The 23,990-nt window shown below is 48.8% G+C and overlaps 1 protein-coding gene across 7 annotated transcripts in view; it reads left to right on the top strand.

The window, feature by feature from the left end:
• LOC125146793 (uncharacterized) overlaps nucleotides 1-23,619 on the top strand; it is a 37,227-nt gene extending 13,608 nt beyond the window's left edge. For 4 of the 7 annotated variants that reach the window (XR_007144900.1, XR_007144901.1, XR_007144898.1 and 1 more), the window contains 2 exons: nucleotides 20,754-20,860; nucleotides 22,359-23,619. Coding sequence is in view for 3 of the 7 variants with exons in the window: in XM_047823656.1 (XP_047679612.1) it covers nucleotides 20,754-20,860; nucleotides 22,359-22,653 (402 nt within the window). In the remaining 4 variants the exon portion in view is untranslated. Of the gene's footprint in view, nucleotides 1-16,443; nucleotides 17,499-18,325; nucleotides 18,447-20,753; nucleotides 20,861-22,358 lie in introns of those variants that run through there. The other 3 variants (XM_047823641.1, XR_007144899.1, XM_047823649.1) reach the window with 3 other exon arrangements.
• Nucleotides 23,620-23,990: the final 371 nt, after the last annotated feature.

Below are 23,990 nucleotides of genomic sequence, written 5' to 3'. Positions count from 1 at the left end.
GAGAAATATAGGGAAAAATTAACATCTTAACTTTTTTTTCATTTTGCGGTCTGTAACTGTGTTATATGATTCCATTTATTTAGGTCATCTTTAATGCCTCTCAGCAGTGTTTCGTTTTAAATGAATAGGTTTTGCACATATGCCGTATATTTTGATGCTATTGGTATTGTTTTAATTTCATTTTCCAGTGATTTTGTTGGTAGCATATAGAAATATTCCTAATTGAATTTTCTATGTTGGCCTTGTATCCAGTGGTCTTGCAAATTTAATTCTGATATTGTAGACTGTTTTAGATTTTTTTATGTACATAAACATGTGAGCGATGTCAATTTTGCTGCATTCCAACTTTACATTTATATATGTATTTTTTAATTTAAATTTGTGCTTTCTTTTATTGTTCTGGATAGGGCCCATAGAGCAATTTTTTAATGGAAGTAGTGAGAGCACATTCTTGTCTGTTCCTGACCTCAGGGGGAAACTGTTCAATATTTCACCATTAAGGCTGACGTTAGCTGCTGTAGTGTGTGTGTGTGTGTGTGTGTGTGTGTGTGTGTGTGTGTATGTGTAAGGTGCTCTTTAATTAATGAAGTGCTCTCTTTGTATTCCTAGTTTGCTAGGCGTTTGAAACATGAACTAGTATTGAGTTTTATTTTTCTGCATCTGTTGGCTTGATTACATAATTTTCCCCTTTATTTTATTAATATGAAAACTTTTGTTTATATTCCTAACGTTTTATTATAAAAATTTTCAAACATAAAAAATAGAAAGAGTTGTATAATGAGCACTCACTGCCTAGGGTATTTTTCTGTATTTGGTCTATCACGTGTATTTCCATCTCTTTATCCCACCTATCAGTTTATTGTAAATCTTGATGTGTTTCAAAGGAAGTTGACATGCACACACTGGATTCTTAAATATCTCGGTGTGTATATAACTAAGTACAGTCAAATATTTACGTGTCCGGTTTTGTTTTGAGTCAAATGCACAATTTTTGATTGCACATGTAGTCATTTTTGACAGATGCATATGTCTGCACAAAACAGGCCTGTATCACGAGTCAGAATCCTGTCTCCACCACAGAGGATTCTTCCATTCCCCCTCCAATCAGTACCACCCCCCACGGGCCCCAAGTAATAGTGTTGGGGTTTGTTTTCTCTATAGGATGGTTCAAGTTGTGCTGCAGATCGACTTAGATAGCGTCCTTTGGCGTGTGCTTTTTGTGTTTGGCCACTGTCATTTGAGGTCACGTGTCTGATGTGCATCTGTGGGGTTGTGTCTGTTGGTGACTCATTACTTTTGTTGCCCGGTAGTATTTCTTGTCCTAGTGTATTAATCTGTTGATCCATTCTCCCGTTGCTGGACACCGAGGCTACGTGTAACTTGTTGCCCTCATGAGTGAAGCTACCGCAAACACTCGTGGACACATCCTTTTGTGGATATGTGCTGTCACTGTTCTTTGGTGAATACCTCCGAGTGCGTTCCAGGGTCACAGGGTCGTTGTCGGTTTTTTTTATAAGATGTGGTCTGACATTTCCAAAACGATTGTACGAGTCTACTTTCCTGCCAATTCCTTTGCTCTCCAACCTCACGAATGTTCGGTATTGTTGGACTTTTTGTTTTAGCCATTCCAAAGGGGGACTGGTTGTGGTTTGAATTTGCACCTCCTTGATGAGTAATGACACTGACTTGTTATCCGTTCATATACGCTTCAGTGATGCAGATGTTTAACTGGGTGCCATGTTCATTGTGGTCTTTGTTTACAAGCTGCAGATGCTGTTTGTTCTTTATACATTCTGAATGTCGACTCATCGTCAGATATACGTAGTGAACATTTCCTCCCAAAATACAGGTTGACTCTTCATTTGAAAGTTGAGGTTTGGATTACATCTAACTATCCATTTTTAATGGTTATTGCTTCCTGTACTTTGCCTGTCCCCAGGATGTGAAGGCATTCCATGCTGTCTTCTAGAGGCTTTATGGCTTTCACTTTTACATTTAGGTCTGTGATGCACCTTGAGTTAATTTCTGTGTGTGCTGTGAGGCCAGGCTGGGTTCGTTTTGTGTGTGTGTGGATATACAATTGTTCCTGAACCATGTGTTGAAAAGTCTTTTATTTCCCCGTGAGATTGCTTTGGTCCTTTGTCAAAACTCAAATGTACAAGGAAATGTAGGGCTATTTCTGTGTCTTTCCCCAGCTTCCTTCAACTACTTGCTATTCTGTGCCCGCACCACACTTCCTTGATTACCGTGGGCTTCGGTAAGTCTTGAAGGCAGGCAGTGCAGTCCTGGGACTCCGGTCTTTTTCAGTACTTTGTCTCCTCTAAGTTCTTTGCCCTTTTAAATATAAGTTTTGTAATTAGCCAGTCAATTTCTACAAAGAAGACTGCTGGAATTTTAAGAGGGTATGTATGTATGTATGTATGTATGTATGTATCTTTTTGTTTTTAAGTAGGCTTCATGCCCAGCATGGAGCCCAATGTGGGGCTTGAACTCACGACCCTGAGATCAAGATCTGCGCTGAGATCAAGAGTCAGATGCTTAACTGATAGAGCCGGCAAGGCACCCCCGAAAGGGTTGTATTTAAAATATGGATATATTTGGGGAGAATCACATCTTCGTTATGTTAAATTTCCCATCTAAAATATTCCTTATCTCTCCATTTGTTTGAGTCTCCTTGAATTTGTCTCAGAAATGTTTTATAGTTTACAATGTGGAAGTTCTGCACATTAAAAAAGACACATACCGGAGTGCCTGGGTGGCTCAGTTGGTTGAGTCTCCGACTTCGGCTCAGGTCATGATCTCGTGGTCCGTGAGTTCAAGCCCCGCGTCGGGCTCTGTGCTGACAGCTCAGAGCCTGGAGCCTGCTTCGGGTTCTGTGTCTCCCTCTCTCTGCCCCTTCCCCGCCCATGCTCTGTCTCTCTCTGTCCCTCAAAGATGAATAAACGTTAAAAAAATAAAATAAAATAAAATAAAATAAAATAAAATAAAATAGACACATTCCTAGTATTTTGGGGATTTTTGATGCTATTATAAATGGAAATTTAAAAATTTTATTTTCTAATTGCTGCTAGCATATAAAAACACAGTTGATTCTGTATTTTGACCTTGTATCCTAAGTTCACCTATAATTTCTAGTGGTTGTTTGAACAATAATACATAATGTTGAATACAAGTGTTGAGGATAAATGTCTTTGCCTTGTTTCTGAACTCAAGGAGAATTTTGTCAAATGCCTTTTATTTTCTTAGCAAAACGATAATCTGTTTTTTTCTTTTCTAGTGTGCTAATATGGTGAATCAAGTTAGTTGAATCTTCAATGTTAAACATCTTACATTTCTAGTAACCTCTTGATCATGGTGTGTTAACATTCAATGTTGCTGTTAAATCGATCCTTCTTGGTATATGCTTCGTACTTTGCTGGATTTGATTTGCTAATAACTTGTTTATGAGGCATACTGGTCTTTTAGGTTTCCTTTTCTTGTATTATTCTTTGTCAGGGTATGGTATTCAGATTGTCCCGGCTTCATAAAATGGGTTGGAAATGTTTTTGTCTGTCTGTATTCTCTGCAGAAGTTTGTATATTATGTTATTATTTCTCTCCAGATTGTTTGGAGGAATTTACCAGTGACGTTATCTGGATCTGGAGTAATTCTGTTAAAGAAAAATAACTGTTTAACGCCTTTGATAGATAGAAGTTTTTTGTTTTTTTTTTAATTTTTTTTTCAACGTTTATTTATTTTTGGGACAGAGAGAGACAGAGCATGAACAGGGGAGGGGCAGAGAGAGAGGGAGACACAGAATCGGAAACAGGCTCCAGGCTCTGAGCCATCAGCCCAGAGCCCGACGCGGGGCTCGAACTCACGGACCGCGAGATCGTGACCTGGCTGAAGTCAGATGCTTAACCGACTGCGCCACCCAGGCGCCCCAGATAGAAGTTTTTTGGTATTTTCTATGTTGTCTGTCTCTTTTGGTTAGTGATTTGAAGCAATCTATTTACTTCTAAGCTGCAAAATTAGTGGTCGAAACTTGTTCATAATATCTTTATGCTAACTTCTTAAAGTCTGTAGGGTCCATAGTGATACAGTTTTTTCCCCTTTCAAGCTTTCTAATTTGTGATTTCTTCTTTCTTGTCCACTCTTTATAAGTTTTATTAATTTTGTAAATCTTTTTATAGAATCAATTTTTGACTTTTATTTTTTCTTGTTGCATATCTGTTTTCTGGGTCATTGATCTGTACTACTCATTTTATTATTTGCTTTCTTCTATTATTTTCTTAGGGTTATTTTTCAGGTTTTTCCCTAGTTTTATTAGGAAGAATCTTAGATAATGGATTCTTATTCTTTCCTATTTTTCAATACATGTATTTAAAACTTAAATACATTTTTTAGGTAGTATTTTCGCTGCATCTCAAATGCCAATGTGTCTTTTTAAAATTATCTTTCAATTGAAAAGATGTTCTAATTTTCATCGTGATTTCTCTTTTGACCCGTATGTTACTGTTAGGATTCCTGATTTACTTATACCAAGCAGAGAACATACTCTGTGTGCATTCAGTTTGTAAATACAGCTTGAGACTTACCTAATGGCGAGATGTGGTCAGTCTGAGCAATTGTCCCATTTACACTGCTTACAAAATCTATATTCTGAAGTCATTGGGTAAAATGTTCAATATATGTCTGTGCTGTGTTCTTGGTTAGTTGTGTATTTATAATCTGCACTTTCACTGATTTTTGGTCTTTTTTTCCAATACATTATTGAGACATATGCCTTAAAACTTCTACCCATGATTGTAGATTGGTCTATTTCTTTATTTGTATATTTTCTTTTCATATTTTAATCTATGCATACACGTTAAGGTTTTTTTTAATATCTTCCTGTTAGATCCTCATTTATTATTATGAAATATCTCCTTTTACTTTCTCCTAAGTTTTTTTAAATGTTTACTCAGTTTTTTAAAGAGAGAGAGAGAGAGAGAGAGCGAGCAGGGGAGGGGCAGAGAGAGAGGGAAACACAGAATCGGAAGCAGGCTCTGGGCTCTGAGCGGTCAGCACAAAGCCTGACACAGGGCTCAGACTCACAGACTACAGGATCATGACCGGAGCCAAAGTTGGACGCTCAACTGACTGAGGCACCCAGGTGCCCCTCTCCCTTTACTTCTAACAATAACTTTTACCTTAGATCATATTTTAATCGTATACTAATATAGTCTCTGTGCCTTTCCTTTTTTTAGTGTTTCTTATTCCCCAGAGTTTTACTTCAACCCATCTATGTTATTGTATTTACGATATGTCCCTTATAAAGAGCACATATTGGGATTTTTTTCTTTTAAAAAGAACAGTCTGATAGGGACGCCTGGGTGGCTCGCTTAAAGTCGATTAAGCGGCCGACTTTAGCTCAGGTCATGATCTTGCGGTTCGTGAGTTCAAGTTCCACATCGGGCTCCGTGCTGACAGCTCGGAGCCTGGAGCCTGCTTGGGATCCTCTGTCTCCCTCTCTCTCTCTCTGCCCCTCTCCTGTTCATGCTCTGTCTCTCTCTCTGTCTCAAAAATAAATAAAAGCATTAAGTTTTTTAAAATCAGTTTGACAAACTTTGTCATAATTGAAATATTTAGTCCATTCATATTTAATTTAACTACATTCGTAGTTGGGTGGTTTGTCTACTATTTTGTGATTTGCTTGCTGTTCATGCTGTCTATTCTTTGTTCCTTCTTTCCTGCTTTTGTATGAAGCAAGTATTTTATTACTTCCTTTCCCTCCCCTCCTCTACTGACTTTATGGTTATGTAATTTTCATTTCCCAATGGTTTAAAATATGTATAGTTGATTTAGAAAAGGTTACCGTAAATTAGTACTTGTACAGGTTTCTCAGCAATTGAGGAATCTCACGAAAGATCTCTATCATGTTTCCCCTCTTGCTCTTTCGCCATTGGCGTTGCATTTTACTTCCTCCTTTGTTAGAAACACTGCACAATGTCTTTACTGTTGTTGCTGTAAACGATCGATTCCTACCCTGAAATTTACCCTTTCTGGTGCTCTTCATTGCTTCCTGTATTTTCAGAATCCTTGCCTTTCCTTCAGCCCCCAATTTTGCTTTATTATGCTTTGTAATACACGTCTGTAGGAGATGAGTTTTCTGAAATTTTTTGTATGACCACATATTTATTTTGCCTCCACTATTTAAAGAATATTTTGTTGGGTATGGAATTATAGGTCATTTTTCTTGTTTCCATTCAGGACTTAAATAGATGGCATTCCATTGTCTCGTGACTTCCATAGTTTGGGGTGAAAAGTCATTCATTGGTCTTATTTTTCTTCTTTGAAAGTACCGTGTCAGTTTTCTCTGGCTGATTTTTAGATTTTTTTCCTTTGTATTTGGTTTTCAACAGTTTTTTAAAATTTTATTTGTTAAAACTTACATCCAAATTAGTTAATATATAGTGTTTTTCAATAGTTTGACTGTAATGTGTCCAGATTTGATTTTCTCTTTTTCTTTTCTTTCTCTCTCTTTTTTTAAGATTTTTATCTTTAAATGATCTCTACACCCAAACGTGGGGCTCGAACTTACAACCCCAGGATCAAGCTTGCATGTTCCACCAGCTCACCCAGCCAGGCACCCAGGGTTTCTTTTTACTTATTATATTTATGTTCATGGGATTTCTTGTATCTGTATGTTGGTATCATTCGTTTTGAAAAAATCTCAACCACTGTACCTTTAAATACAATTCCATTCTGTCCCTTTCTCCATGTGAATTGGGATTACTTGATAAGTAGCCATTTTAACACACTTTACTGTCCTTTATACTCTGTTCTTTTCGTTATTTCTTGTCTCGAGTTTAAGTTATGGTATTTTTTATTGACCTGTCTTTTAATTAAATTAATTGTGTATTTAACTATATTCAGTCTATCATCAAGCCCTCCTAATTAATTCTTAAATTCAGATATTTCAGTTTTCATTTGTACAATGCCAACTAGATACTTTTGTATAGATTCCTATTTTCTGTTGAAATATCCTGTATCTAACTCATATTATCTATTTGGCTGTTTGCTTTATTATATTTATTAGAGTTATTTAAAAAAAATTTTTAATGTTTATTTTTGAGAGAGAGACAGAGAGAGAGAGAGGGAGCAGGGGAGGGGCAGAGAGAGAGGGAGACACAGAATCCGAAGCAGGCCCCAGATTGAGCTGTCAGCACAGAGCCCGGTGTGGGGCTCAAACTCACGAACCACGAGATCGTGACCTGAGCTGAAGTCGGACACTCAACCGACTGAGCCACCCAGGCGCCCTTGGAGTTATTTTTAAGTTTTTGTTTAATAACTTCCAAATCTGAATAATCTGTAAATATGTTTCTATTTTTTATTATATCTATTAATTTTTTATTATTTTTTTCTGCTTCTCTACATTTGTCACAAAATTTGATTGTGTGCTGGACCACATGGTGAAAAGAACTACCAAGTCTAAATTGGATGTTACTTCTCCTGCAGGCGGTTCATCCGCTTTCATATTAGGCAAATAGGGTAAAGGCTGATTGCATCCATCCAGCTGGGAATTAACTGGAAATGGGCTTGGACATGTCGGGACAGCCACTCAGTGCTCCTTGTGTCATCTAGATTCCTTGGATCTCGAAATCTGGGGAACATTTTAAAAAGGAGAGCTGCCACGTTAGCTGCAGTGCCCCCACTTCACTGCGACTTTTTCTCCTAAGTGCTGTGCAGATACAGGGAATTTCATTTTACCTGTCTGGCCTAGCACTGAAGTTCTAGTTCATCTGCTTCTAAGTGCTTCTACTGCTCTCTAAAATCTTTAATCTGACTTTTGTCATTTAGTCCAGTTTTTTTTCCTTCTAGATTTATAGTGATATCTACCCTGCTTATATCAAAAAAAATTTTTTTTTAGTGTTTTTACTTATTTTTGAGAGAGAGACAGAGTTCGAGCAGATGAGGGGCAGAGAGAGAGACAGAGACAGAGAAAGAGACACAGAATCTGAAGCAGGCTCCAGGCCCTGAGCTATCAGCACAGAGCCTGACGCAGGGCCTGAACTCACAAACCGTCGGATCATGACCTGAGCAGAAGTCAGGTGCTTAACTGACTGAGCCCCCAGGCGCCCCACCCTGCTGATATTTACTACATCTCACTTGGGACTAAAAGTCCCAGTGATGTTTTAAAAAATATACCTTATTCTAGATATATTGACTTCTCCTGATGGAGAGCATTGCTTGCGGCCAATCAGTGGCATCACCCGATGGCGAAAACCCTGTGTTTGTGGAGAGGCACCGGAATCTGGTGGGGGCCGCGTGGAAAGCATGGGGGAGACGGAGACGTCCTGGTTTCCTTTGCCTCCTCCACGCCACCGTGATGCGTCCCAGTCCTGACTGGCTCTCTCGCGTTGTGTTCAGCTGCGGGCGGGAGAGTCTGGGAAGACGACGGTGGCGGATTCCAAATGGGGAACGAGGACGAGGTGACGAGATGCCGGAGTGTTTTCACCGCTAGAGCTAGACTCAGAATCAGTGTCTCCGAATAGAAGCGGGGGTGTCCCTCCGGACTCTGAAGTCCCGAGAGCCACCCCCCCCCACCGCCGTGACACTGACCGTGGCCCCCTCGCTCTGCCCGCAGCCTGAGCACGCCCGTCCTGGGCCGTCGGGGCAGGCGGCCGCTGATCCGCACGTTCTGCGCGGTGCCTCCCGAGATGGAAAGACAAGATTCTCCCACACGCCGTGTGTATCTCCTTGCTAAGCGGGTGCAGAGTGGGAGGTCCCCGCCTGGCACCTGTTAGCTGACTGCGCCTTGGGAAGACAAAGGCAGAGCTCAGCACTCAGGCGTCTGTTTGCCTGTGAACTGTGACAGAGACACGGAGAAGCAGTTCCCTGTAATCATCAGCCCGGGGAGAACCATTTGGAGGATGGAAATGCTAACCATCAATCTCCCTGTGCATGCGGTGTCTCTGTTTAATAGCTGATAGAGCGTCTCCAAAGGGCTTTTTTTTGCTCTTTGTTTAAAATGACATATAATGGGCCTGGACTTATCAGTGTCTCTGAATGCGTTTTCTGTGCTCTGTCCCCACGGGGGGATTCAGTCCATTCTAATGGATATGTGCGGGATTGATTTTGAGCTTGGTATAATTTAATCCATCAATTTAACATTAAATGAATATGCAAAGGGAGTCTCTTTGTGGATGAAAAACAGAAGAGGGACATTCTTATTAATTTGAAATGGGCTTGAGAAATGAAAATAGTCTGTTGCTATTAGTATCTGCCACGGGGTCCCACCACCGGCTCGCAGCTAAAAGCATCCACGGCCACTCCGAGACGCTTGTGCGGCAGGGCGGGCTCACGCCCCTCGGGAGTGCACGGATGTGCTTATTCCCACTGCCACGCTCTGGGCTCTCCTGGGTGAGGCAAGCCGGCATCGTGGCTCTGAGCTCTGCAGCGTGGAACCGAGTGAGAAGCCCGAATCCAGAGGCTGATACGGGATCTAAAAGCACATCAAATCCGCGGGACTGGATGACGGGCTGATTGACATCAGATTTCTTTGATCCCGAAGGTGTGTCGGAGGCTTGGGAAAGTGGAATGCTGACCAATGCGGGGGGAAAACAAAGGCCCTCTCCTGTCCACACAGCAGCCGGGGAGGGGCAGGGAGCCCCCAGCTGCACTCTGATGCTCAGAGGTGAGGGAGACCATGAGTGGGGCTGTGCCCACGATTTAGGGACCTGGCTGTGTCCTTCTCCAGAGGGTTACAGACAAAGCAGCCCCCTCTGGGGAGCCCTGTGGGGCCCCTTCGGTTAAGATCCCCTGACTCGCCCTCAGCAGGGGCAGCGGGACCCGCCTTCCTGTGGCTTTTTACTCTGAGCACGCCGGACCCCTCGAATGCTTCGCACACTCTGGTCGTGAGTTGGACCAAGCAGGGGCAATGTTGCTCACGGAGACAGGCGAGTGTTTCTGGCCTGGGAACCCTTCCACGCGAGCCCTGTTCCGTTTCGACGCGTGCTGCTCCGGGAGCCGCGTCCTGGCTCTCCCCGCGAAGCGTGGCTTGGCCACGGGAGCCGCGCCTCCTCTGGGGCCTTGATGAGCGTCATCGAATCACCACAGTTCGTGTGGACTGGGTCCTGACCTCACAACAGTAAACAGGATGCACTCGAACCCCGTGCTTGTACAAACCACACTGCACAGATCTGTGCACTCCACTGCTGTGGAGACAGGACCCTCTCACTGTCGTGGGTCCCTTTAAGAGCCTAGAAGCAGGTGCACATTCTTGTGTGTTTCTGTACCAATTCCAAAAGGGAGGTTTTTGTTTGCTTTCTGAGAGAAAGCACCCCAGCTTGTGAGAGTTCAGTGCCCATAGGTCCTGTCTCTGCCTCGTGCTCTCGGGACCTGCTCTGACCAGCCCTCAGGGAAGCCACGCCGGGGCACGTGGACCCAGGTGGTCAGCTGCCCTTCTCTGTACCTTGTCTTGCAAGGAGCTGCAGCCTGGCCATGGACGGCGGGATGCCTGCTTGCTACTCGCTGACTCAAAATGAAACGATTTAGGTTTGGAGACGCATGCCCACACAGGCGGGTAGAGGAGAGTAGGAAAGTACGTCCAGGGCTCTGCCAATTTTCTGCTGTTTTAGCTCAGCTGGCAGGTGCATGGCGTTTGTTTGATGTATAAATTCCACAAAGACAGTGGTCTTGGAGACACCTGCACACGAACCCCCAAATACCCGCCCCCCAAGTCTGCAGAAATAAAGTGAACCAGGCGGAGCCCCCTCTGTTGCCAGCCAGAAGCGAAGGCCAGGCGCTAAGTGAGGCCAGCCGTTTCTAGAAAAACAGGACATCCTGTTTCTCACACAGGCCCCTTTCCCAGGCACGTGCAAGTGGGTTCCAGCACATTCCGCGTTGTGCAGTTTGACTGGGCCCGTGTTGATAAGATGGCCAGTAAGAAAGATTTCCTTCCCGTGGATCTCTCCAGAGTTTCCCAGGGAAGTGACAGGCATCGATGGTCCTTGAGCTTGCTTAATCGGTGATCGGGGATGCACACTCTATCTACGTGTTTGCGAACAGTCTTAGCAGGTTTCCTCTGCATGGTCCTCGCTGTCGATGGGAAACGATGCAGGTGGCCCCCGTTTACACCCCATGGTGTGCCGTGCAGAACAGACTCCCCGATTCCGAGCTGTCCGGAGAAATGCTCACTCTCTCACTCCAGGCCGTGCGTCTGCAAAGCCAAATGTTGCTCAGCTGTTACGGGCGTGTAAATGAGGACACTGCAAAGGAAGGTCCCCTGGGAGCTTCGGAACACAGAGGCTGGAAACACTGGTTTTCGCCGCGGGGCCCCGTGGAGCCCTGGGATGCGGGCAGCGAGGTCCGGGGCCGCTGCCGGTGGGGTCAGTGCACGCGGGAGGCCACGGGCTGCGCCTCAGCCAAGGGCGGCCACGTGCTGGGAGAAGCCGGGGGCCACTCCCTAAGCCAGCGCCCCCGGGGTGGCACCACAGGGAGACGCCCCTGCGGCAGGCGGCCGGAGGCCCCGCGGCCCCGACACAAGCCGGCCTGGCCTGACCGAGCGCGACTCTGCAGAAGCTGCGGAAGGACTAGAGACGCGCTAGCGGCACCTTTGACTTACCCTGGTGTTGCCGCGAATGTCCTTTCTTCCCTCGCGGCTGATTGTAAATGGGAGGTCAGAGCACAGCGGGTGTGGTTTAAACCTGGCCGGCAGCGTGGGCTGTGCCCGGGCAGCTGGGGAACACTCACTCCGGGTCGCCCGTCCTGCCGGGTCTGCAGACTCGGACGTGGGGACCAGCCCCTCACAGGCCGGAACCTCTCACGTGAAAGGGGGGGCTCTCTCCGGTGCAGGGTGCGGGAGGGAAGCTGGCAAAGGTGACAGGCAGTCTGGGGGGCGTGACCAGTGCCGTGTGCTGGAAGGGGAAGGAGGCATCTCCGGGGGCTGTGTGCTGGTCCCAGGGCCCCACGCCCTGTGCTATGGCACCCCTGTCTGGGTGCGCAGGGTGGCAGGGGCGTGCCCAGCACGCTGGGGGCAGCGGACTGGCCACAGGCCCCTTGCTCTAGGCACCTGCTGTCCACACAGGGGGCCCAGCACCCTTTCTCCTGCCTCAGGGGGGGCACCTAACCGCTGGTGACATTATTTTCTTCTCTTTACCAAGAGAATGATATGTTACATTAAGAGAACTCGTGGGAAATCATTTTGGAAGACAAACATTTGAGGGCTAATGCCCGTGGCTCAGTTTCTTGGTTACGTGTGAATGCACGTGCGCATGTGTGTGTGTGCATGTGTGCATGCGTGTGTGTGCATGTGTGTGCGTGCATGTGTGCATGTGTGCGTGCGGGTGTATATGCACGCATGTGCGTGCACGTGTGTGTGTATGTGCGTGCATGTGCGTGTGCATGTGTGCATGTGTGTGCGTGTGTGCGTGTGTATGTGCCTGCGCGTGTGTGGGGCGTTTCAGGGAAACTGTGCGTGTCATGCCTTTCTGGGTGGCGCGCATGTCAGTCGTGTGTCTCATCACATCTCCGTGTGGATAGCGCGTGTGCATATTCCGCATGTGTTACACATATGGGTTGTGTGTGTCATGCGTCCACCTGTTGTGTGTTATGTGCACGCTGTGTGTCCGTGCAGTCTGTGTGGCTTGTGTGTGCGAGGCGTGCTGTGTGCGTGTGCGGTGTGCCAGAGTATGGAGTTGGGCAGGGATCTAAAGGGCCAGGCTAACCTGGTGTCTCTCATGGCCGAAGGGCAACCAGAACTTTCTGCCAGTGGGGAAGTGAGCCGTGAAGGCCCGGCTGGGTTCTGCCCAGGTCCTCGCCGGCTGGCGGATGAAACACGGCGCTGGCAGATGAGCTGGGCGTGTGGTTTCGGCCGAGTCCTTCAGGCATGAAATCCAAGGTCAGCAAAAGGCTCGAGGCACTTGGTAGGTTCGTCTCCTGTTGTTTGTTGTTCTAATATAACCGCGGCTCCCCATCTTCCTCGGAGGGCCGTTACGCACTCGGCAGCTTCTCTGCACAGGCCGATGCGCGTCTGGAGGGAGGGAGGGAGGGAGGGCCGAGTCAGGTGGAGTTGCGTCATCCATCCGTGCTCGTCAGGTCCAGCCCTGCCGTCTCTGAGCCCCACACAGGGGCGGCTGCATCCGGGCAGGCGGGGGGCCGGGGCACCGGAGGGTCGGCAGAGGACAGCGGGGCGGCGGGGGCGGCCGCGCACCCGGCTCACGGTCTCCTCTGCCAAAAGCCTGGTGAGGACCTGCCGGTCAAAGCCCTTTGTCCTCTGCAGCAGGCGTGAGGGGCCCCCAGACGAGGGAGAGGGAAGAGCCTCCCCCTTCCAGTCCTCACTCTCAGGGACAGCTCAGGGACAGCTCAAGACTCCCACCTACTGACAATGCCCCTAGGAGCGTCAGGCGAGTAACACAGGAGTCAGTCCAGAACTCGTCTTGCTCGTGTGCCACAGTGGTGACGGCAGCCCCGGTGTCCCCCGGGGTTCACTCTGGCGGCCCCAACCGGAGGACCTTCTGGCCCCTCGAGGAGCCTGTGAGAGCCCAGGCAAGTGCACTAGGGTGGACGTCCCCTGTCCCGGGGAGGCGACCCCCGGTCATCCAGCGCCTTTGCGGAGCAGTTTGTCTGCTGTCCTTTCTTCATTCCGCCAACCTGGCTCCTCCGCTGAGGCGCACGACGGCCACACTGGCCACGTCCATGTCACTGCCAGATAAACCGGGAACAGAGGTCCTTGTCGTTGCTCTGCAGGGAAGACAGAAGATTTCCAAAGATAACCGGGAAAACTGGCACCGGATGTCACACCCAGAGTCAGAAGGAATGTTGTGTCAGCGTGCCTCTAGCCACTTTTGTCTACTTATTCTATTTACTAGGAGACGTACCAGGCAGAATTCCAAAAAGCCTTTTAACAGCATAACTGCAGTAATGACTTAGCAACAGAAAACCCCGAAGAAGGACTGGTTCTACACCAGCGAGTCCCGTGCAGCTGGAAATGAACCTCTCGCTTCCTTTGGAGGGAGAGTGCGCGGATGTCGCAACATGCACTTGTTCCACCGAACAAGTGGGTCTTGACGTGCTTCTGGGAAACTCCATGTGCTTCAGCTGTTGAGATGTTCAGAGGGGTCAAAGGGTGCGGTAGCCACGGCTGCAAACGGTGGCATCCAGCGGCCGAGTGGCCACAGTAGTTAATTCTCTGGTGAAGACCACTGACTGAAACGTGTTGGTGCTCGCTGGCATGCTGCTCCTAAAGAAGGAGCGTAAGACGGAGAGAGACCGGAGTTCAAGGGCAGGCAGGCTGTTCTGGGTCACCTGTGAAGACCAAGTAGTAGACGTCCTACTTGGGACAGTCTGAAAGACGACGTAAATTGATACACTTTCCTGCTTCCAGCCAACTAATCTGCAAACAGCCGACGTATAAGACTGGTGAGAAAAGAAGGAAAATCCTCAGCAGCCAAATGCAGGACGAATCAGTCCTCGGAGAGGTAAGCTGCTCTGACTTAGCGGCCACCCTGAGGCATCCGTGTGTCTTACATGGTCTGGAACTTCCGTTTTGATGGCCGTGTGGCGTGAGAGGCCAGGAGTGAGAGCCTGGAAGGTTACACCCCAGTAACGGGGAGAACCCGATGAAAAAGTTGTCCCACGAGGCAATTTGCAGACTTGACCTTGATGTTGGGGAAGCAAGACACCCTTGGAATTTTATTTATTTATTTATTTTTAACTGTTTATTTTTGAGAGAGAGACAGAGCACGGGTGGGGGAGGGGCAGAGAGGGAGGGAGACACAGAATCTGAAACAGGCTCCAGGCTCCGAGCTGTTAGCACAGAGCCCGATGTGGGGCTCGAACTCACACAGTGTGAGACCATGACCTGAGCCGAAGTCGGACACTCAACCGACTGAGCCACCCAGGCGTCCCAGGACACTGTTGGAATTTTAAACCAGATGCTAATACTCATGCGAGTTTGTGACTTGAATTCTTATACATGTGTGTTTTAAAAATTGCAAGCTTGGAACTTGAAGCGGTCGTGGGCTGTTAGCACCCCCAGGAGCCTGGTACAAACAAAGGGAAATACTCCCGAGGAACGTACCTTCAGCTCATGCCTCCCAGGAAAATTCTGTCTGTCATGAGCTCACGATAGAAAGGAAGCACATAACAGAGGCATCGCCAGCATGGAGAAGCAGAATTAGAGAAGCAGGGTACAGATACTGAATTATCGAGAGAACGCGTGGGTGTGACATGTTTACGTAAATCAAAGACAATCGCTTCTCGGCCTTTTGGCTAACATCAAGTGTTGTAAATAAAAGACGATTTGCAGATGTGAAAAACAAAAAGTCACCACAAAAACGATATTTAAAATCACTAAACAGAGATTACTGATTCTGGCCAACACAGAGTAACAAGAAGGAGGTTAAGATGGAAACAACAAAACCCGACCGTGTACACAGAGCAATGGTGTACGGGGCACTGGACGTCGGGGAGGGAAGACAGACCCCTCCAGCTTACCACCCTGAGACGGCTTCCAAGCCGAGATGCGGGGAGGGGGCTCCACGGGCGGCTGGCGGGAGGCACGGAGCTGAGTGTCCACGCGGGCGCAAGCACCGAGCCTGCAGGTCGTCTCCAGTCGGCACTGGTGTCCAGCAGAGAGCTGATCAGCTCGTGGGCATGAGGAGACCGCGTGAGGCCAGAGGAAGAACTTCCGAGGGGATCCGACGTAAAGTGTCCGACATGCTGCAGGGCCAGGGAGACTGCCCGTTCCCGCCGGGCAGAGAGGAAACTCCTGGCTCCTGGTCCATGGGGCATCAAGCAGAGCGCAGGGAGGAGTGTTTCCTTGGTAGCCGGGAATAACAGACCCTCGACGCACGGCACAGGTCCTGCCTCACTCTTCCTAAACACGGAACCCAAAAGGATCAGTCTGTGTCAACTTAACTTCGTCTTGAACACCGCTCAAGAATATTTATAGAAAGACAAAAATATTTGGCACCCAAGAAAATAAAATTCTCAACTAGTGGTATCCTACTATGGATTGAATTGGGTCCCTAAAAATTGATATGTTGAACTTCTGTGGTTTCTCTTTGTTGTTAATATGGTGACTTAGGTGCATTTCTAATGGGAGACCGATCTTGTGATACTGACGTGAACTTGGTCATCATGAAATTTTATCTCTTTTATATATTGCTGAGGTTAACTTGCTAAAATTTTGTTTAGAAGTTTTACATCCAGGTTCATGAGAAACCTTTTTCTGTAGTTTTCTCGTAAGGCTTTGTGTGATTTTAGGATATGTAATGGCTTGTAATGACAAGCCTCTGAGATGAGCTGGGGAAAAATTTTCTCCTCTTCAATTTTCTGAAAGAATTTGTGTAGAAATAGCGTAATTTCTTTCTTAAAGACTTGATAGAAGTCACCAAGGAAGCCATTCCGGAAGACCGTGGAAGTTTATTAAGAAGTTAAACATATACCCACCAAATTATCCAATCATTTCATTTCTAGGTATTTATCCCAGAGAAACGAGAGCATAAGTCCGTACAAAAACTTGTATGTAAGTATTCTGAACAACTTTATCTGTGTAGACCGAACTGGAAACACACCAAACGTCCATCAGTAAGTGAAGGCACACACAAACCGAGGATATGTCATCATCTTGATTGTGATAATGGTTTCACGGTCCCATTCTTCTGTCAAACCATGCAAATCGTACACTTAAATACATACAGTTTATCATAGGTCAATTATTTTTCAGTAAAGCTGCTATAAGATAAAACATAGCATGAAGCTTATTTTTATGGACAAAAACTAAAAGCGACAAGTGTACTGGAAACAAAACAGCCATATATACTTCTATAAACATTGAAATGTAACGGCAGATATAAAACCTTGATAGGTGAATTAAGTAGCAGAGAAGACACAGATAAAGAAATAGTAGAAGACAAATCTGAAAAAATTACCTAGAATCCAACAGAGTCAAATAAATAAAAAGATGTGGAACAGAGTTTGGCAGATGTTGAAGCTGGGGTAAGAAGGCCTAATATGTTACCTAGTTGGAGTTCACAAAGTAGATCATTGATCACCGACAGGATGAGGGAGAGTCAGTATGCAGAGGGTTAATAGAGGAGAATTATCTAAACTTGGTGAAAATCATGAATCCTTAGCACAGGAAGCACAAATTCAAAGCAAAGTATCTAAAAAGAACCCTGCAGGTAAATGTAATACAGTGACATTTGAAGACAAGTAGATCTTCAACGACAAATACTTTCGAGATCTATTGACCTATCATAATTGACCTTCTATAAACCAAAGAGTGAGGCCTACACCTGACTTCTCCACAGTAAATATGGAAGCCAGGAGACAATGGAACTACATCTTCAAAGTGCGGACACTAAATAATTGTCGCCTTTTCTTGTATACCCAGAAAAACAACTTTTCAAGAAGTTTTCAAGTTTCATCTTAAGGGTAAGAAATGTTTTCAGACAAATGTGAGTAAAGAGGTGAAAGCCCGAGTTGCCCTCCTGGAGGTGGTTTTCTCGGTCTCCACGTTCACCGTTGCTGTTCCATCGTTCAGCCCCCCAGTGTTGCTTGGTATCTCTTTTTCCTTCTTCCCTCATACGGTGCACCCCAGAGACCTTACACTCTGAACTCCTTGATGTATCCCACTTGCATCATCTGTGGGTAAAGAATGAAAAGAGAGGAGTATTTCAAGAATGTGCTAGATATTGTGAGTGTTCTTCCCGAACCCTCTACCTCAGTACTTCTGTGTCTTAGAGAAACATTTTTTTCCCCCCAGGAAAAATTAAGGGTATCAAAATGGGACTCCCTTAATCCCCCCAGATGTGCTAAATGCACCCAAATTGTTTTCCATCTGTTTGCAACCTTTCTTCTGAGTTCAGAGAAAGAATTCCAGAATGTGTTTAAGGCTGGCATCTCCTTTCCTCACACATACTCCTCCTTGTCTCCTGTATTTCTAACCTCTCTCTCGGGACAGAAGTCCCACCTCTCCCTCTACCTCTAGAGATTTTCCTGCTCCTGTCTTGTCGGTCAAGCCCTACACATCTTTCAAGACTACTTCTCAGGGTCCATTTGCCTATCACGGCTTTTGGAGCATCTTCCCTTAGGCTGGAATGGTGTCTACACTGTGGACCCACTGCCCCTGTGCAGACCTGGGTCGCGGCTTCTATGCTCCTATCTACGTGCGTACCTTTGCTCGTCTGTCCGTTCAGCTCAGCCAGGCGAGGCTTCCTTTGGACCAGAACCACATGCTTTTCTCTGCACCCTGGATGCCTCACACGACGTCTGACATTGATTGGTTACTAACTAGATGTCCGGGGAACGTGGGGATAAGTTAATGAGCATTTCCCCCTCGATTACTTACATCTAGGTTTCCGTACTGATGTGTGATGAGGCACCCGGACCAGGGTGCGAGAGGGTATGGAAGGAACAGGAGACTCCATCAAGGGAGGACACGATGCTGGGGCTGTTTCGGACGAAGAGAGCTCCAGGTGGCTGGCGAGCCTTGCTCGGATTCTGGTGGGACGTCACTGGGGGTGTGAGCATTCATGCGGTCTCTCGGCAGGAGTCGGGTCGGAGCTGTTAGCCTGCCACGGTGGATTGGATGGCTTCTGAGGCCTCCACCCAAGACGAGAGTGGATGAATGTTACCGGATGCTTCCAGCACTTGTTCCGTCCACTGCTCGTAGACCTCCAGGAAGGCTGCAGGGCCTCTCTAACGAAGCCCCTTTCGTGAAGGCCCTCCGTCGGGTCGGCCTCACCCCATCACTGGCGCAGGAGCCGGTCCTGCTGGGTCCCCTGCCCCTGTGCCCACGCCTTCTGGCTGCGCTGACCCTGTGGGACGTGCCTCATCCATTCTGGAGCTTTGCTTGGAACTCATCCAGAGATGTCCAGGGGGAAGGATGCAAATTGGAGACTTGATGTTCAGGCTCTTTAGCTGGGAGGAGACTTGAATGTGTCCCCAAACGAAAGGGGATGTTTTACAAAGTGGCAAGTTCCCCACAACTGGAAGTGTCCAAGTAGGGCACTTGGTTGCCAAGTAGGCAACCATTTTCCGTAAGTGCTTGAGAGAAGGGTGTTTGACCTCGTGCCAACCCCTCCTACTGCCAAGATTCTGAGTTCCAGTTGGTTTAGACACCTGCTGCTGTAGGTCAATCAGGTGGCCGTCTCGTGTGTGTATCCTCGAGTGTGCTAGCTCCTTCTCCGTTGCTCAAAGAAAGCCCCAGATGCACCACCATCACCACCCCTCCCCCGCCGTCTGCCATGTGGTGTTCGGCCCTCCTTTAGACCCCTTGTTGTGTCTTACTCATTTTTGTAGGTCCACTGCCTGCCTCAGAGCGAGGCACATCGTAGACCCTCAATAAATCCTGGGCTGGGAGGGGAGCGGAGTTGGGGGAGGGGAAGAGAAATCCGCGAGCCCCAGCGTCCAACAGCAAACCTGGTTCAGCCGAGAGGCAGTAGCTGCTCCTGGCGTATCCTTTGCCATCACTTATTGGAGGGACAGGCTTTTGGGGACAATTATATAAAACCTTACTTCCTTCTGTATTACTCTCCTGCCATTCCTAATAAGCTATATTTTAATTTAAAATGGCAATTTACAGTGAAATTCATTTACAACGACACAATCCATTGTGATCACAATGCCATAAATTTTATGTTTTAAGTAATTTTTAATGCTTGTAGCAGCTGGCTCTCTGAAGTGTGAAAATAGCTAACATTTTTCACCTTGTGCAGCCAAGGGAAAAAAAAAATCTCTGCCCTTTAATTATATAACCACCAAAGACAGCATGCAGTGAGCAGAGCAAAATAATTGCAAAATACAAAATGATTGGCCTCAGAACATAGCCAAGACCTTAAGTGTAAACATGTAAGTGCCCAGGTTATAGCAGGTAGAGCCCGGAGCAAAATGTGTAGACTCTGCATTCACAAGCTGCCGTAATTTTGTCAAATTGATTAAAAAGGAAGTGTTACGAGGGAGACGGAATTCTAGAAGGAGTGGCCTCTAACCAAAAGGAGCCACATCCACAGGGCCGGGCCAGAGGGTTATTTCTGTTTGGGGATGTCGGAAGTGCTCACACATTCTGGGCTTCTGGGATAGATCACGTGCCAGACCTGAGTGCAGTGTTGGGAGATCGCCTGTGCCCTCCCTCTGTCCCCGGTCCTGAGTGCAGTGATGGGAGGTCGCCTGTGCCCTCCCTCTGTCCCCAGTCCTGAGTGCAGTGATGGAGATCTCCTGTGCCCTCCCCCTGTCCCCTGTCCCCTGTCCTGAGTGCAGTGATAGAGATCTCCTGTGCCCTCCCCTGTCCCCTGTCCTGAGTGCAGTGATGGGAGATCACCTGTGGCCTGCAGCTGCCCCCAGGCCTCCTAGGGAATTATGGGAAGATAAATTTGCATAAACCTGTGTGCTCCCCCTCCCACTGGCGTCCTCCTCTAGGGACACAGACTAAGGGGAAGGGAGTAAGGAGCCTGAGAAAGCCTTGCTGACCCCCCTGATGAGTTTTGTGCAACTTCTCAGTCTCTCTGCGTCTGTTTCTATCGACCCCACTTTCCCCTTCCCCCTCATTTGGGTACCATGTTGGGAAGTGTGCAGTTTTCCTGGTTTGCCCACCGAGTCCTGGGCTAGGTTCCCCACGGCGGTTTCGCCCTGGTGACTGGGCTCTGGTTCCTCTGCTCGCTGAGTGGGAGGTGTCCTGTGTCCCAGGGTGTAGACGCCCACCGCAGTCCAGGGGAAACATGGTGTGCAACTTGAGCCAGAAGAAACGGGCGAAGTCATTGTATAATACATTTTATATCACCCAGTGCGTCCAAAGTATTCGGCACATACTGACTGGACACCCACTGCTGAGAGAGTTTACTTCAGTTCTTTCCTGCCTGAGGTTGGAGCGGCACCTCTGGGTTCGGACCAGGTGCGTTTCAAAGGGTCCAGGGCGCGTGGGCTCCCGCTGCCATATTGATGGTGCCGGTCTAGACCCGGGAGCTGCAGATGCTTCAGACTCAAGTGGCTTCAGACCAACCCCGAGCCGGGGGAGTAAATGGGACCTACAGCAGACTATTTCCCGGCGAGGCAGGCAGGCACCCTCGTGACCCTTGTGGTTTGGGTGTGGAGCTCATGGGCCCTGCGCGAGGGTCTGGGTGAGGGTCTCCCGGGGTGGCGGGGGAGGGGGCGAAAGGGGGGGGTCAGGACTGGTCCGAATTTCATCCTGCTGGAGACCCCTCCTCCTCACTCTGCACACGCCTGACCCCGCCTGCGGGGGGGGGGGGGGCGGGGCGGGGGAGGGGCCTGCCGACCCTCCCCCATCCTGGAGCCCCTCGGCAGGTGCACGCTGTGCTTCCCAGCCTCACTGACTCCCCTCTCGGGGCTCGGGGCACCTCGGGGTGCAGGCTCTGCTGACCTTCTGCCTGACTCCACCCCCAGACCCCAGGGCTTCGATCACCTGCCTGCCTGACTCCTCCCACCCCACCCAGACCTGCCCAGGGGCAGCAAGACGGTCTGGAAGGCTAGGGGGAGGGGGGAATGCCCAGGGGGCCCTCAGCAGGGCTTTCCTGTTCAGTTCCTACTGCGAAGTGTCTGCTCACTGGGAGGTGGGCGAAGGCGGCTGGTGGGGGTCACGCTGGAGGTGGAGCCCCAGAACCTCGGGGAGGAAAATCAGGCTGTAATCAAGCAAAACGGGTCTGAAATGATCTGCGGACGCCACCCGAGCCCCCACCCCCCTAAATGCCTCTCTCTCCGTCTGGGGGATGTGAGCCCGAGGTTTTGCAGGAAAACGTTTAAGCATGGCTGCTGTGTAGCCGGCAACAGCATCGGATCCTGACCCCTGGGTCCGGGACTCCCGGCCTCCAGAACCCAGAGAAGCAGGGGCTCTCTGCTGGGTAATTAGGTATATTCAGGGTTGAGCTGGGCAGGGTTTGAGGTCAGGATCAAGGGGAGGAAAATGAACTTCTCTGGTCCAGCACTTCCCACGGAAGAGCGGTTTACATCAGGATACGGGGCCCTGCCTCCGTTCTCCTCACGTCCCGTGTGGGGCCGGCCCCAGGCTCCACCTTGGGGTTCCGGATGCAGCCGCCTCCCGGCTCTGCGGGCCTCTCTCAAGACAGGGCGCCGCGGCGGCCGAGGCCCGGGCTCAGGGGGCCACGACGGGGCGGCCGGGGCTCCGGGGAGAGCTCGGCCCACAGAGGTCCGGGTGCTTCAGATCCTGAGACCACATCTACCCCGCCCTTCGAGGCCGGCAAACATTCCACGACAGGGGCCTTTCCAGCGGCAAGAAAGAAGTAACTCTGGGAGACAGCTTGGACTTTTGAGGAGCTTTCCTACCAGGGTGGGGTGAAAAACTGAAAATTACTCTGAAGCATGCGCTGTAAACTCTGCCTATCGCGCGTGTCCTGACTGAACCTTTTTGGTTCTAGGACATTTATTTGGACGCTTTACAGTCTGAGCACCAGCGGGAAGGATGGAACCCAACAGCTGAGTTCCCCGCACGCAGCCCCGGGCCGGACGGAAAAAGCGGAGGCGTCACCACGGCCACTGCAGGTGCCCGTCCTTCCCGGGCCTGCACGGAGCCCACTGCTCTGGTCTGTCAAGCGGTTGGTCACCCCAAACCTCCACCCCCGCTGGGGGCCACGCTCTTCTTACCATTTGATTCATGTGGCCTGTGCTTCTCGGTCCCCAGCCAATGTGCTGGACAGGCCACAGGTGCTGTAAAATCTTTGCACGTGGCACAGGGAGTGGGGTGCCCGCACTCACTCGTGGCGGAACCCCGTGGCTGCTGTGGACATGAACTAGGAACTGAGTGCCGGGCCAGGGCGGGGGGGGGGGGGGGGGTGCTGTGGGCGCGGTGTGCCTGCTTCCTGGCCTAGTCTGGGCTGTCAGTCCCCTCTGGAACGCCCAGGGCCCAAGGGCAAAGCCCTGTCACAGCTGTGACACACTCTGTGCCTAGTGATGGGAATAGATGAGTGGGAACGGCCTCTCTAGAGCGACCATCACTTTATTGGAGATGAATAAAAAAAGACTTCTTAAAGGATTTTTTTTTTTTTTAAATAAAAGAACACTGTGTAGACGTGCACCTTTGGAGGCAGGACCAGGGGACCCCTTCCGTGTTACACGGGCCGGTCGGTTCTTCCATCTGTCATTGATATATGTGGCATGAAAATACAGAACGCATGCATAACATAAAGGCTGCGTAAATATACATTAAGGAGAAGCGGTTCCCTTATCTGCATTTGCACGGTCGCCAGATCCATCAATACGGGTGCAGCCCGGCTCTGGGTCCCGGTCCCGGGGGCCGTGGGCAGGTGGGACCCGTGCGTTGTGCAGTCAAATGCAGCCGGCTCCCATTTAGAAATTCCTATTGTGGGGCAGGGGCAAAGTATCTATAATAATTTTAAGGACATTTCCCAAATGTTTATTTAGATAAAAGATGGGTAACAGTAAAACTCGGGAACCTGCAGCCTGATAACAGGTTTTATTAATGACCTGCCATACGCCAGGGCTGGATAATTAAAGTTTTTCCCCCCAAAGGAAGAGAGTGGACAAATTTATTTGATGGTTTGATAACCAGGGACACTGGTTGAAAACTATTGATATAATCGGAGCTCATTCGATTTGCTCAAGACAGCCACTCCTATCAGCTAATTTCACCTGTGCATAGTTAATTATCCTCCGAATGCATATGGGCGAGCCATTAATAAAATTTGACTATGTCATAGTCTCTTTGTGGCCACGTGTGCCTTCTATCTCCTGCATCTCCTTCGTCTTTCGCCCCCTTTTTTCGTTTTCAAAATTCCTTTCCATTCTCTCTTAAAAAAAAAAAAAAAAACGGAGCGAGGGAAGACGGATGCGGTGGCCAGGGGCGCGCGTGGAGGGCGCTGGAGCGGCCCCGCAGCCGCGCCCCTGCTGACGCCCGGCCCCGCGGCCCCGCAGCCTTCCGAGCGTGCGCAGGCCCCGGGCGGCGGGCCGCACCCGGAGCCCTGGGCGGGGCTGGGGGCCGCGGGGGGCCCCCCCAGGAAGCCCTGAGCGTGTCGCCCGCCCACGCACCTGAA

Source organism: Prionailurus viverrinus, chromosome A1 (genome assembly GCF_022837055.1).
Source record: "Prionailurus viverrinus isolate Anna chromosome A1, UM_Priviv_1.0, whole genome shotgun sequence".
Taxonomy (NCBI): domain Eukaryota; kingdom Metazoa; phylum Chordata; class Mammalia; order Carnivora; family Felidae; genus Prionailurus; species Prionailurus viverrinus.
Note: the sequence above shows the minus strand (reverse complement) of the source record. Positions and strands in the feature narration are given on the sequence as shown.